The sequence below is a fragment of the Tursiops truncatus genome, chromosome 1, assembly GCF_011762595.2.
Source record: "Tursiops truncatus isolate mTurTru1 chromosome 1, mTurTru1.mat.Y, whole genome shotgun sequence".
Taxonomy (NCBI): Eukaryota; Metazoa; Chordata; class Mammalia; order Artiodactyla; family Delphinidae; genus Tursiops; species Tursiops truncatus.
Genome location: NC_047034.1, coordinates 105,570,694 through 105,586,107, shown reverse-complemented (window position 1 = coordinate 105,586,107; position 15,414 = coordinate 105,570,694). Strand labels below are relative to the sequence as shown.

At 37.0% G+C, this 15,414-nt stretch overlaps 1 protein-coding gene across 4 annotated transcripts in view; it reads right to left on the bottom strand.

Annotated features, from left to right (window-relative positions):
• LOC101339075 (guanylate-binding protein 6) overlaps positions 1-13,943 on the bottom strand; it is a 31,698-nt gene extending 17,755 nt beyond the window's left edge. Inside the window, exons 1-3 of one of the 4 annotated variants that reach the window (XM_073787566.1) lie at positions 13,759-13,943; positions 2,263-2,479; positions 1,335-1,462 (exon numbers count right to left, since the gene is read on the bottom strand). In XM_073787566.1, the coding sequence (XP_073643667.1) occupies positions 1,335-1,462; positions 2,263-2,452 (318 nt within the window). In that variant the 5' untranslated portion in view covers positions 2,453-2,479; positions 13,759-13,943. The remainder of the gene's footprint in view (positions 1-1,334; positions 1,463-2,262; positions 2,480-13,758) is intronic. The other 3 variants (XM_073787552.1, XM_033863725.2, XM_033863728.2) reach the window with 3 other exon arrangements.
• Between the last annotated feature and the right edge of the window lie 1,471 nt (positions 13,944-15,414).

The following is a 15,414-nucleotide window of genomic DNA, read 5'->3' as shown; positions in this document are numbered from 1 at the left end:
ATTTGTTTGTATAAATCATAGCACTGTCTAAGTAATAGCATAAATCCAGAGATCATTTCTACTATAACGGTTGTGAAGCTATTCCCTAGAACAAATGCAAAAACTGTGATTCATGTCAAGAACAGTCTATATTGGAGTTTGGGGGGGAAATAATCTATTCATCACTTTATTTCCCCAAAATGCAATTTTTAAAAATAATCAATTAGGATAAGAAGAAGTGGTATTTATGACAAACAATAAATTATTTCAACAACAAGACTATATCATTGCTTGATATATGATTTTAAATAAATACAGAATTTCTAATTCTCCTTTAGGAAGAAATAGAAAGCTATAGAAATTTAGATACTATTTCCAAATAAGTCTCAAAGTAAGTGGAAAAAAAGTAATTTATTTCATCCATTAGTAGAAAGCTAAAATACCAAAAATCCATCTTAAAATGTTTCTTGTAGGACAAACACATGCCTTTATAGAAACAGCACATTCAGAGGTATCTTACAGCATTCTACAATGCTCTGTGAGTAGTTGATGAACTTCATCATAGAAAATATAAACCCATCTCTTAACTCTAACCCTCAAATACATTCTTCATCTGGTAGCTAAGAAGGTGAATCAGAAAACTTTCCTCACTCCCAGGTTGATGTTTCTCCACTTTCTTACCAAGGCATCCTTACACTTAACTGTCAATTATAGAAACTGTGAGGTGCTGCCTGGATCACGTTTCAAGACTGAAGGACTTAGTCCCCCAGCTGTTGGGAGTGCTGGTGAAAGACAGTCTTCAGGTGTCAGGCCTCTTAATTAGAAAGGCTTCCAGAGCAGGCTTCCAATAATTTATCAGCACCCTTGTCCCAGCTCAGGATAACTCAAAAGGACCTTTCAATCTAGAGCTCACATGGAATTGACAGAAGTTGGAGATTGCAACGCAGCACTTCTTCCTCTCTCCAACCTGCTTCTTTACCAATCATACTTTATTAAAGCCGACTGCATATGTGCGGCCTTGTCAACTGGACTAAAGACTCTTTGAGGACAGGACCTTTATTTTGGTCAGTGATATCTACAGTACTAAGTCCAAAGGTCTAGAATTCAGTTGTTCAACAATTATTTATTAAATGTAATCAAGTCATCCACACAGTGCCAAGAAATAAAAGATTTTATCTAACATACCATGATACCTTACCTAGAAGTGAGATTCAAACAAACCATAGTCTGCCTCCTTTACTATAGGTGATTTCTAGACTTTACAAATAGACAACAGCAGTTAAATGTCTATGATCATCAAGCAATAAGGAGAAAATCCAGAATAAAAAGGATTTATCTGTGATTTTCTGCCTTACCTTTTCCACATCGCCCAGGCCCTCTGTGTCCAGAAGGACCAGGGTATGGTCTGACTTGGAAGGGTGAGGCACACACCACATCCAGATGCCCTTTGTTTTAGACTGCACTGTAGAGCCCAGAGGGAAACCTGCAAGGGGAGGGGAGAAAGCAACATTCAGTTACAGCAGATAATCTAAGCAGCCCAGGGGCTACAAAGTCAGACTTACTGGAGTTTAAGTACCCCAGCATACAACATGGTGCTTTCTCTATTTCCTCAAGAATGTCCTACTTTGTCTGTCACCTATTTCAAGGAGGAGGGGATATTAATTGTGAGAATGACGCCAAGCAAGGGATCAACAAGGAGACAAAGAGTTATCCATGAATCAGACAAAACAGAGGTCTCAGGTAACCATAAGAAGAGTATTTTGAAGGAATGGTGAGGTTCAGAGACAGAGAGAAGTGGATTGCAGTAAAATATGGGCAGGTAAAAAAGTGGAAAAAAGAAATTGAGATTATACTTTTTGCCAGACAAAATAATTTTTGAAAAGGGTAAGAGGTATTAGCCACAATAGGATATGAAGTCCAGGAAGGGTTTTTAAGATAATACATAATGAAACATCTTTATATGTTGATGAGAATATCCCATAGAAAAGCAAAATGTGTTTTGAGAGAGAGAGAAGACACAATTGCAAGAGCCCAGTACTTAAGCAGGTAGAAGAAGGTAGGATTTTTTGCATACATAGGAGAAATATTGCTTTATAGGAATAAAACAAAAAATATGATAACAGATCACAATAAGGTAGTGATTTAGTGGTGAGAATTAGAAGTGAAACGGTGGCTTATTGAGAGGAATTTGGTTCTCCCTTCACATGACCAGGGAAGAAAATTAAGAGGCTGAGATATCAGCTAGAGTCAAACAAATGGATCCTGACCAAGTATAACACTCACCATTGTTCTGTCCTTTAAGACGGTTCATCAAGTAGGATTTGCCTGTACGATACAGTCCTACAATGGCCACCACCACCAATGGCTGTGAAATCTTCTCAAGAATCTGTAGAGCTTCCTGGTTCACTGACAGCAGGTCATTGTCATTTTCCACCAGACAAATGGGGTCCATCATGTTGGGTCCAGATGCCATGGCAACCTGCTAACCTAGAAGTGATTCCTAGTAGAAATAAGATTATAAAGTCATTCCCTAACTCAGAGTCATACAAGCACTTGTCAACGTTGGACTTGGTAAGAATTCTGTACTTTCCATGAGACGAAAGCTAACTTAGAATTAGCAGACTACAGAGGCTTCCCTCCATCATTCCCTCAAATCTCTGCTGAGGTTTGTAGTGAAACACAGGCTATTATCACTCTCTATAGTTTTACTTCAATAATAATAATAAAATTCAAGTTATTGTTACTACACATTGAAGGCCTAGAATATACCAAGCCCTATGATACATAAAGTACATACCCACCTAAACGCATACTTAAAAGAACCAACCATGCTATTAGAGACATGGAACATTCAGCTTCATCCCCCAACCTCTGGGGATCAGAGAACAGCTGAAAGTTGTGTAATCATCAATGACTAATTGTTTAATCAACCATCCCTATTTAATGAAGACTTCATTTAAAAAACCCTAATTAAAAGGGTTCAGAGAGATTCTGACTTGATGACCATGGAGGTGGTCAAAGGATGGCATGTCTAGAGGGGACATGGAAGCTCCACAACCCTTTCTTACCTTTCTCTATGCATTTCTTCTATCTTGCTGTTCCTGGGTTGTATCCTTTTTTAATAAACCAGTAATCTAGTAAGTAAACTGTTTTTCCTGATTTCTGTAAACCATCCTAGCAAATTATTGAAACTGAAGAGGAGATGGTGGGAACCTCCAATGTATAGCCAGTTAGAAGTCCAGGTGACAACCTAGACTTGCAATTGGCATTTGAACTGGGGGGCAGTCTTGTGGGACTGAGCCCTTAACCTGTGGGGTATGGACTAACTCTTGGAAATTAGTGTCAGAAATGCTTAGTGTGAAAAAAATGCCCAGATATGTGGTGACCAGAAGTGAAGTATGGAGAATAGAGAGTTGAGAGGAGAAATTGAATTTTTCCTTTTCAGGGTGGAGACAAACAATAGATGATCAAAAGACCCAAGGAGAGAAACTTTGGGAAATTAAGATATTTAAAAGCAGCATATACAGGGGAAAACTGAAAAGGCACACACAGGTTCAGGGAAGATGCATGCTCAGAAAAGCCTAAAAAGACTTTATGGTTTCTCTTTAGCTTAATCCCAAGCCTCAAAACCAAGGGCCAGTTTAGTGAAAGAATTCCTTGGCACAAAGCCAGTATGCAAAGAATGGGAAAGTTAGCTGCTTTTATAAATGCCCAATTTTCAACAAAAGCAACAACAAAACAAAAATCACAAGGCATACAAAGAAATGTATGCCCATTCAAGGCATACAAAGAAAATGTGGCCCTTTCAAAGGAAGAAAATAAAGTAGTATGAAACACCCCTGAAGAAATACATGCACTAAGTGTTCTAGGCAAAAACTTTGAAATAACTTTCTTAAATATGCTCAGAAAGCTAAATGAAAACACAAAGAACTAAAGAATACCAGAAAAACAATATGTGGGGACTTCCCTAATGGCCCAGTGGTGAAGAATTTGCCTTCCAATGTAGGGGACACAGGTTCGATCCCTGGTTGGGGAACTAAGATCTCACATGCTGCAGGGCAACTAAGCCCATGTGCCTCAACTACTGAGCCCGTGCGGCACAACTAAAGAGCCCGCATGCCTCAACTACAGAGCCCACGCGTTCTGGAGCCTGCACACCACAACTAGAGAGCCTGCATGGTGCAACTACTGAGCCCATGTGCTATGGAGCCCATGCACTACAACTAGAGAGAAGCCTGCATGCCACAACGAAAGATCCCACATGCTGCAACTAAAACCTGAGACAGCCAAACATTAAATAAATAAATAAGCTGTAACTCCATCCCATCCACACATTTCTAAAAAAAAAAGAAAGAAAAGAAAAACAATATGTGAACAAAATTTTAAAATCAACAAAGTGATAAAAATAATAAAAAGGAACCCAGTAGAAATTCTGAAACCGGAAAATACAATAACTGAATTTAGAAATTTTCTAGATGGGATTAGACTTATGCAGTCAAAAGAAAGAATCAGCAAACTTAAAGCTAAGATATCTGAAGTTATAAAGTCTCAGGAGCAGAAGGAAGAAAGAATTTTTTAAAGTAATATAGCCTAAGAGATTTATGGGATATTGTCAAGTAGACAGATACATGCATTACGGAAGTCACTGAAGCATAAGTGGAGAGGCAGGGCAGAGAGATTCTTTGAGGAAATAATCACTAAAAATTCCCAATGTGATGAAAAAACATGAATCTACAAATGCAAGAAGTTCAACAACTCAAATAGGATAAATAATTAGAGACCCATGCTGAAACGTATTATAATAAAACTGTCAAAAGACAAAGAGAGAATCTTGAAATCAACAAGAAAGAAGCAACTCATCACAACCCACCACCCAAAAGAATTCAAAAGAGAAGAACAAACAAAGCCCAAAGTCAGCAGAGGGAAGGAAATAATAAAGATCAGAGAGGAAATAAATAAAATAGAGATCAAAAAACAATAGAACAGATCAACAAAACCAAGAGCTGGCTTTTTGAAAGGATAAACAAAATTGACAAACCTCTAGCCAGGCTCACCAAGAAAAAAAGAGAGGACCGAAATAAACAAAAAAGAAATGAAAGAGGAGAAATAACAACTGCAACCTAAGAAATACAAAATAACATAAATGGATACTATGAATAGTTATATGCCAGCAAATTGAACAACCTGGAAGAAACTGACAAACTTCTAGAGACATAGAGACTGCCAAGTCTGAATCAAGAAAAAACAGACAATTTGAACAGACCGATCACTAGAAGTGAAATAGAATCTGTAAAAACAAGCAAACAAACAAAAAATCTACCATAAAACAAAAATCCAGGACTGGATGGCATCACTGGGGAATGCTACCAAACATATAAAGCAGAACTTATACCTATCCTTCTCTAACAATTCCAAAAATTGAAGAGGGAACACTCCCAAATTCATTCTATGAGGCCACCATTTCCCTGATACCAAAACCAGACAAAGGCACCACAAATAAAGAAAATTACAGGCCAATATCTTTGATGAATATATATGCAAAAATCCTCAACAAAATATTAACAAACTGAAATCAACAATACATAAAAAGAATCATACACCATGATCAAGTTGGATTCATTCCAGTGTCACAAGTATGGTTCAATACAGGCAAATCAATGTGTTACACCACATTAACAAAAGGAAAGACAAAAATCACATGATCAATTCACTAGATGCAGAAAAAGCATTTGACAAAATTCAATATCCATTCATGATAAAAACTCTTGTCAAAGTGGGTATAGAGGAAGCATATCTCAACATAATAAAGTCCATTTATGAGAAACCCATAGCCAATATAATACTTAACAGTGAAAACTTGAGAGCCTTCCACTAAATTCAGGAACAAGACAAGGATGCCTACTCTCATCACTTCTCTTCAACATAGTATTGGAAGTCCTAGCCACAGCATTCAGACAAGAAAAAGAAATAAAATGTATCCAAATTGGAAAGGAAGAGGTAAAATTGTTACTATTTGCAGATGACATGATACTCTCTGTATAGAGAACCCTAGAGTCTCCACCCAAAAACTATTAGAACTAATAAATGAATTCAGCAAGGTTTCAGGATACAAGATTAATATACAGAAATCTCTTGCATTTCTATGCACTAATAAAGAAATATTAGTATGAGAAAATAAAGATATCTCATTTAAAATCACATCAAAAATAAAATAAAATATCTAGGAATAAACTTAACAAAGGAGTTGAAGACTATATTCCGAAAACTATAAAATATTGATGTAGGAAATGAAGATGATTCAAAGAAATGGAAAGACATCCAGTGCTCTTGGATTGGAAGAATTAATGTTATTAAAATGGCCATACTACCAAAGCAATCTACAAATTTAATGCAATCTCTATCAAAGCATTTTCACAGAACTAGAGCAAACAATCTGAAAATTTATATGGAACCATGAAAGATCCTGAATTGCCAAAGCAATCCTGAGAAAAAAGAGTAGAGTTGAAGGTATAACCCTCTCAGCCATCAGACTACATGATAAAGCTACAGTAATCAAAATGACATGGTACTGGCACCAAAAAACAACATGTAGCTCAATGGAACAGCATAGAGACCCCAGAAATAAGCCCACACTCATATGGTCAATTAATCTGTGACAAAGGAGGAAAGAATATACAATGCAGAAAAGACAGTCTTTTCAACAAGTGGTGCGGCGAAAACTGGAAAGCCACATGTAAAATAATGAAATTAAAACATTCCCTCACACCACATACTTAAATAAATTCAGAATGGTTTAAAGACCTAAATGTAAGACGTGAAACCTTGAAACTCCTAGAAGAGAACATAGGTGGAACATTCTGACATCAATTGTAGCAATATTTACTTAGATCAGTCTCCTAAGGCAAAAGAAATCAAAGCAAAAATAAATAAATAAGACATAATTAAATTTAAAAGCTTTTGCATAGCAAAGGAAACCATCAACAAAACGAAAAGACAACCTACAGAATGGGAGAAAATATTTGCAAATGATGTGACCAACAAGGGGTTAGTATCCAAAATATACAAACAACTCATAAAACTCAACCTCAAAAAGCAAACAATTCAATCAAAAAGTGCACAGAAGACTTGAGTAGACGTTTTTCCAAAGAAGATATACAGATGGCTAATAGGAACATGAAGAAATGCCCAACATCACTAATTACTAGAGAATTGCAAATCAAAACCACAATGAGCTATCACCTTACACCAGTCAGAATGGCTATCATCAAAAAGATCACAAATGACAAATATTGGAGAGCATGTGGAGAAAAGGGAACACTCATACACTGTTGGTAGGAGTGTAATTTGATGCAGCCATTAAGGAAAACAGCATAGAGATTCCTTAAGAAACAAAAAATAGAACTACCATATGATCCAGCAATCCCATGCCTGGGTATATATCCAGAAAAAATGAAAACTCTAATTCAAAAAAGATACATACACTCCAATGTTTATAGCAGCACTGTTTACAATAGTTAAGGCATGGAAGCAACCCAAGTGCCCATCAACAGATGACTGGATTAAGAAGTTGTAGTATATAGACAATGGAATATTATTTGGCAGTAAAAAGAATGAAATACTGCCATTTGCAGCAACATGGATGGACCTAGAGAATATTGTGTTTAGTGAAATAAGTGAAACAGAGAAAGACAAATAATATCAGTTATGTGTGGAAACTAAAAAATAATACAAGTGAATGTATATTCAGAAACAAATACAGAAACAAAGTCAGATGTAGAAAACAAACCTGTGGTTACCAAAGGGGAGAGAAAAGAGGGGAGGAACAAATTAGGGGTATAGGACTAACAGATAAAAAGTACTACGTATAAAATAGATAAGCAACAAGGATATACTGTATAGCACAGGGAATCACACCCATTATCTTATAATAACCTTTAATAAAATATAATCTACAAAAATACTGAATCATTATGCTGTATGCCTGAAACTAACACAATATTGTAAATTAACTATACTTCAATTTTTTTAAAAAAAATTTTTTTAAGAAAAAAGAACTCTTTCCATAAAAACTGCTCTCAAAAATGAGGTAGAGCTTAAGACATTTCCAGGTAAAGAAAAGCTGAGATATCCATTACTACTAGACCTGTCCTGGTAGAAATGCTAAAGGGTTGAAATAAAGGACACTAGACAGTAACCAGAAAACCATATGAATATAGAAAGATCTCTGGGAAAGGGAATTTATCAGTAAATATAAAAACCTGTATTATTGTAATTGGGGGTTTAATTACACTTTTTCTACAGTATATAAGAAACAAATACATAAAAATTATAAATCTATGTTAATGGATAGACAATATATAAAGATGTAATTTTGTCATTAATAACATAAAGTGGAGGAAGGAAGAGCAATGAAAAAGTAGAGTTTTTGTATGCATTTGAACTTAAGTTGGCACCTTTTCAAAATAGATATTATAAGAGTGTTACTGTAATCACCTCAGCCATCACAAAGAAAATATCTATAGAATATACACAAAAGGAAATACAAAGGGAATCAAAATATGTCACTACAAAAAAAATCAACTAAACATAAAAGAAGGCAGAAATGAAGAAAATTAGAAATAAAAATCAATAAGACATATAGAAAATAAATACGAAAATGGCAAAAATAAGTTCTTCCATATCAGTACTTACTTTAAATGCAGATAGATAAAACTCCCCCTAACAAATGTAAATGGATTAACTCTCCAATGAAAAGGCATAGATTGGCAGAATGGATGTTTTTTTAAAAGTGCTCCAACTACATGTTGTCTAACTCACTTTAGATCTAAGGACACACACAGGTTAAAAGTGAAAGAATGGAAGAAGATATTCTATGCAAATCGCAGTGAAAAGAGAGCTGGGGTGGTTATACCTACATGAGGCAAGAGAGAATGAATGTACTTCAAACATTATTAAAAGAGACAGAGAAGGACATTATGAATAGGTAAAAGAGTCAAGTCACTGGAATATAAAACAATTCTAAATATATATGCCTCAAACATCAGAGCTCCAAAATATATGAAGCAAGCATTGACAGAATTGAGCAACAGAGCACTCAAGAATAACAGGAGACTTTAAAACCCTACTTTCAATAATGGGTAGAAAAACCAGACAGAAGATCAATAACAAAATAGAGGACTTGAACAACACTACAGATTAGTTGGACCTAACAGACATATATGGCACACTCCTATTCAACAACAGGAGAATACACATTTTCCCAGGTGTGCATGGAATACTTCCAAGGATAGACAATATTTTGGGCCACAAAACAAACCTTAAATTTTAAAAAGTCTGAAATCATACAAAGTATCTTTTCTGATCACAGTGGAATAAAACTAGAAACTAATAGCTAGAGTAAAACTGGAAACCTCACAAGCATGTGGAAAATAAACAACACACTCTTAACCAACGGGTCAAAGAAGAAATTCCAAGAAATATTCGTTAATATTTAGAGACAAATGAGAATGAAAGCACAACATAACAAAACTTATAATATGTAGCAAAAGCAATACTAAGACGGAAAGTTATAACTGTAAATGATTGCAATAAAAAAGAAAAAACCTCAAGTCAACAACCTAAGTTTACTACTTAAGTAACTAGAGAAAGAAACAAGGTTCAGGGCTAGCAGAATGAAGGAAATAATAAAGATTAAGCAGAAATAAACAACAGCAAAGCAATAGACAAAATTTTAAAAAGCAAGCATTGGTTCTTCAAAAAGATCAGCAAAATTGACAAACCTTGAGCTAGACTGACTAAGAAAAAAAGAGAAGTCATATTACTAAAAACAGATATCAAAGTGGGATACTTCTTGTACGATGGCGGAAGAGTAAGACGCAGAGATCACCTTCCTCCCCACAGATACACCACATCTACAAGTGGAACAACTCCTACAGAATAAAAATTTACAAATTAAAAAAAAAAACAGCAAAAAAAAATGTGATTCATAAATAGGCAAAGGACCTGAACAGACATTTCTCCAAAGATACACAAATAGCCAATAGACACATCAAAGGATGCCTAACATCACTAATCATTAGGGGAATATGAATCAAAAGCACAATGAGATACCACCTCACACCAATTACGGTGGCTATTACCAAAAAAAAAAGGCAAACAAGTGCTGGCCAGGATGTAGAAAAATTGGAACCCTTGTGCATTGCTGGTGGGAATGTAAAATGATGCAACCACTGTGGAAAACACTATGGTGGTTCACCAAAAAATTCAACATAGAACTACTATTTGATCCAGCAATTCCACTTCAGGGTATATACACAAACGTATTAATAGCAGGGACTTGAACAGATATTTGTACACCAATGTTCACAGCAGCAGTATCTAAATTAGCCAAGAGGTGAAACAGCGCAAATGTCCATCAAGGGATGAATGGATAAACAAAATGTGGCAAGTCATACAATGGAATATTATTCAGCTATAAAAAGAATGAAATTCTAATATGTTACATTGATGAACTTTGGAGACATTATTCTAACTGAAATAAGCCAGACACAAAAGGAAAAATATAATATGATTCCTCTTATATGAGCTACCTAAAATAGTCAAATGAATAGACAGTAAGTAGAATAGTGTCTAGCACGGGCTGCAGGGAGAGGGAATGAGGAGTTTTTGTTTATTTAAAGGGTACTGAGTTCCCATTTGGGATGGTGAAAATATCTGGAGATGGATAGTGGGGATAGTTGCACAACTATGTGAATGTACTTAGTACCCCTGAACTAAGTAAAATGGTTAAAATGGTAAATTTTATGTTAAATATATTTTTTCACAATAAAAAGTTTAAAAAAAAAAGCAGACAATCTATTTTTCTGTGCCATGCTACTGCAACCAATTAATTGGCAGAATAATCTTCTGCAAAGACATTGGTTATCCTATAAGTTCCTTTATCAATAGCCAGTGGTAGCTTTCAAGTGACCATCATACACCAAAATGTGCTAACACTTTAGTGTGATCCTATGTGCTCATCTTTTACCTACAGGTATAGAAGAGTGTTAAGTAGAAGAAGCAGCAGCTGTGTGGGAATGAGGTCAATAAAAAGGATGCAGCCTCCCTTTCAAAAAGAGAAGGCAGGAGACAGGAGAATGTCTTGTATCTTAAGGGATTCAGGCTGAAGTACTTAGCTGAGAAGGGTCAGGTTTTTTTGCAACTTAGTCCCAGAAATGAGAATAAGAATAAAAATGCAAATATCATTTTATATTACATTGAGAGAGATATACATGTATTTAGAGAGAGAAAGCAAATCTAGCAAGAGATCACCACTGGGTAAAGCTAGGTGAAAAGGATATGGGATTTCCTTGTCATTGTTTTCCAAGGCAAAGTTTGATTTGAAAAATTAAGTATTAAAAGCACAATTATACCATGGGTCTCCTAGCATATTTTGATTGCTATTATGTTAAAAGTTTCCTATAATATCTATGCATGTTTCATTATCAGAATATATAAACATGATATAATATTCAAATATCTCAAATATTCAGTTTTATATTTATAGGTCAAGTATTCAAGATACATCTAATATTATCAAAAAAAAAAAAAAACGGAGAAAACAGCTCTATCAGTTACTACTCATGTGGCCTTAAACAAGGAGTCTCACCTAGACAATTTTAAAGATTGGGGGTGGTGGTGGTGGTGGGATGAACTGGGAGACTGGGATTGACATATATACACTAATATGTATAGAATAGATAACTAATAAGAACCTGCTGTATAAAAATAAATAAATAAATTAAATTTAAAAAGAAAGATAATTATAGGGGTAATGTGAGAAAAATTATAGGTCCCGCCTGGAGAATGTTTTGATAATGAAATTAAATACTATAAGCTTATATCTGAGCATAGCATGCGACACAAAATAGGATTTCAGTACATGTTTGTTGAATTAGATGGAGATTTATCCGTAATAATTGCACTGAACAAGTTGGTCCATTGGGTGCGTTTGAACACAGTCTGTGAACTCGAGGTTACTAAGAAACAAGGCCTACAAATAGAAATTTTTTATCAGAGCAAAGCAGCAAGCAAATTCAAACACTGCTCCTGCACCATCTCCTTTTGTCTAATTCTTCAGTGTGGGGAGTAAAGAATACAAAGGAAAACATGGGCCTCTAGCAGCTACATTATAATTTCTGCAGTTGTCCAGTCCCCTCTTTAGAGTGAAGACTAAAGGAAGCTGTAGGAAGATGTGAGAGGAATAACTGCAAACAACTTTATATATGGAATCTTAAAAAAAAAAATGGTCATGAAGAACCTAGGGGCAAGATGGGAATAAAGACGCAGACCTACTAGAGAATGGACTTGAGGACACAGGGAGGGGGAAGGGTAAGCTGGGACAAAGTGAGAGAGTGGTAGTGTATATATGGACATATATACACTACCAAATGTGAAATAGATAGCTAGTGGGAAGCAGTCGCATAGCACAGGGAAATCAGCTCGGTGCTTTGTGACCAGCTAGAAGGGTGGGATAGGGAGGGTGGGAGGGAGGCAGACGCAAAAGGGAAGAGATATGGGGATAATATGTGTATGTATAACTGATTCACTTTGTTATAAAGCAGAAACTAACACACCACTGTAAAGCAATTATACTCCAATAAAACCGTTAAAAAAAAAGACCCCACCAGTTCAAAGGGCTAAAAATAAGATAAAAGGGGAAATCAAAAAACCCTGCAGGGGTGCCCCACACTCTCCTCTGAGTGTTTCCTTTTGCCTTTGCCTCAATAAACTGCTTCTTTGTTCTCTTTGCTCCAAAAAAACAAAAAACAAAAAAAAAAACAGATCTGTGATTTCTTAGCTGTGAAGAGGCTACAGAATTTTTAACTTCAATTAACAAAGTACAACTGTTCAGCCCTGCTCAGGAGTGGTTTTCAAAATTTGATCTACAGAAGAATCATCCAGAGGGGTTGTTAAACCCAAATTGTATAGATTTTTTAAATGCTACAAAAGACTCCAATGTAACTATGAAAAACAAACCAACAAACACAAGGGCGTGGGGGAGAAGAGAGAGGGAAGAGAGAGAGGAGGGGGAGCCAGAGAGAGAGAAGGAAAAAGAGAGAGTTTTGAAGAGATTTTTAATTTTTAACTAATAAAAAATCAGCTATGTGGGAACTAAATTTATCTCTACATAGATATTTTCAGAGCTCTCACTACGAAGCTTTCTTAAGTATGACTGATAGAAAGATTAAAAGAAACAATCTCTTCAGATGATAATTGCCTATAACCTCCTTGGCAGAGACTGTCTTTTTTTTTTTTTTTTTTGCTGTACGCGAGGCTCTCACTGTTGTGGCCTCTCCCATTGCGGAGCACACAGGCTCTGGACGCGCAGGCTCAGCGGCCATGGCTTACGGGCCCAGCCCCTCCGCGGCATGTGGGATCTTCTCGGACCAGGGCACGAACCCGTTTCCCCTGCATCGGCAGGCGGACTCTCAACCACTGCGCCACCAGGGAAGCCCCGCACAGACTGTCTTATTCTCTGAATTCTAATGCCAGCCACAGAGCTGGATAAAGCAAGACAGGCAAACTCCCATGAGGACTCTTTCGAGGAGCAGCACATCCAGGGAGACAGAGTGTGCCCGTCACTTTGCAGACCTTACTGATCCAGAGAAGCTGAGCGTCCTCCAAACTGAAGCCAGCCATAGACCTCTGCACCCCAGACAATAGGCAACCTGCCCTCTCTCAATTGTCACTTTGAATCAGAAATCAATTTGGGGTTGCACATAAAAGAGATAGACATACCTGCTCCACACACACCAAGAACAGTTCCAGTTGCCTCTCACCCGTTGCTCACTTGCTCCTTGCACCTTTCTGTCCCTCCTTTATCAAAGCTAAAACAGACTGAGCAAGCCAGTCTCCCCTTCCAGTAGAGTAACGGGATAAAACTGAAATTGAAAGTAATTCACGCTGTTTTTGAGACAGCAGAGTCATGCCCGATTTAGTGACTACAGCACAAATATGCGGGTGGGGTGCAAGGTGAGAGGAAGTTAGAAAAATCCAGTCACCCAACAGTCACATCCTAACACATTCCACCAGCTTTCTTTGGGCCTCCCCACATTGAAGACTTCCCTGGCCTCTCTTCTTGATACACCTCTCTCCCGGGTGTAAGGTTGCTTATGGTGGCTTACGTCTCCTTGACAAACAAGAAAATTAGAAAATCCATGGTACAAATGTAAGCAAAGCAGTATAAACCTAGTATATTTCAAGTATTTTTCTCTTAGCGAGGATTCCTGAGTGCTTTGTTTAGTGAAGAGCTCTTAACATTTCAACCTGTTCCCTAATATATATAAATATTTAATGAAACAAGTATCTTTTATAATAATTAGAACATAAAGATAAGTAAAGATGAAAATGAATAACCCTTCATGGTATTATCCAGGGATGCTCACTGCTGGCTTGGCATTCTTGTACTTCCCCAAAACATGACCCTCTCCTAACATAGGTACAGCTCCTTTTCTACAGAAGTTTAGCCAATTGGACCAGTTTCAAAGGGATTTATTCAGTCAGATAAGAAAGTGATTGGGTGTGCCTGTTTGTTAGTGAGGAAGGAAATGGAACAGTTTATAAGAGAAAAATGCAGGTGCAGTAGGAAGATGCCCAAGGAAGTCAGGCTGTGAGAACAAAGGAGTCCTCCTCCTTCCTCCTCTTCTCCACCTTCCTCACCATTCTCCTTGTCTATGGAAACTTTTCCATAAAAGGCCAGATAGTAAACACTTTAGGATTTGCAGGCCACAGATCTCTGTCACAACAATTCAGCAAAAGTATCCATAGACAATGGGTAAACAAATGGGTGTGGCTATGTTCCAGTAAGATTTTATTTACAAAAGTAAGCAATAGGGCGGATTTGGCCTATGGGCTATAGTTTGTCCACCCTTGGTTTAGGTAAGTGTCATGCTACTACATGCTAGGGGTTGTCACTGTCTCATGTATCATTGTTTTACAGGCCAAGTGAACTTTGGTCTAAGTCCAAAGTCTCAGGCTGAGTATCTGCTTCTACGGCCATTTGGGTCAAACAGTATCTAACTATTCTTATTGTTTTGGAGCAGAGAGATGGAAAAGGAGTGCGTTTGCTGTCCATATGTCTGAGCATCATCCAGGTGAGTTCCTACCTGGGTGCCTGAGCCATGCATCCACATGTCTACATAATTGTCCAACTCCCAACAACATATCACTGCAAGTAGCTCCTAAACAAGCCAAAGAGAAACAAGTGGTGATAGAATATAGTCAGTGGTAGTGATTAAGAGGCTGGTTTGGTTGTGGGACACCTGGCCAGGTCTACAGGACTCTGTGAATGAGTGAAGAAGCCTAACATCTGGGTACATGTCAAGGTGACTTCAGCCTGAGTGGGCTGTGCCTTGGTGAAGGTTATACAGGCTTTTCTGCCTGCATTTGCTAGAC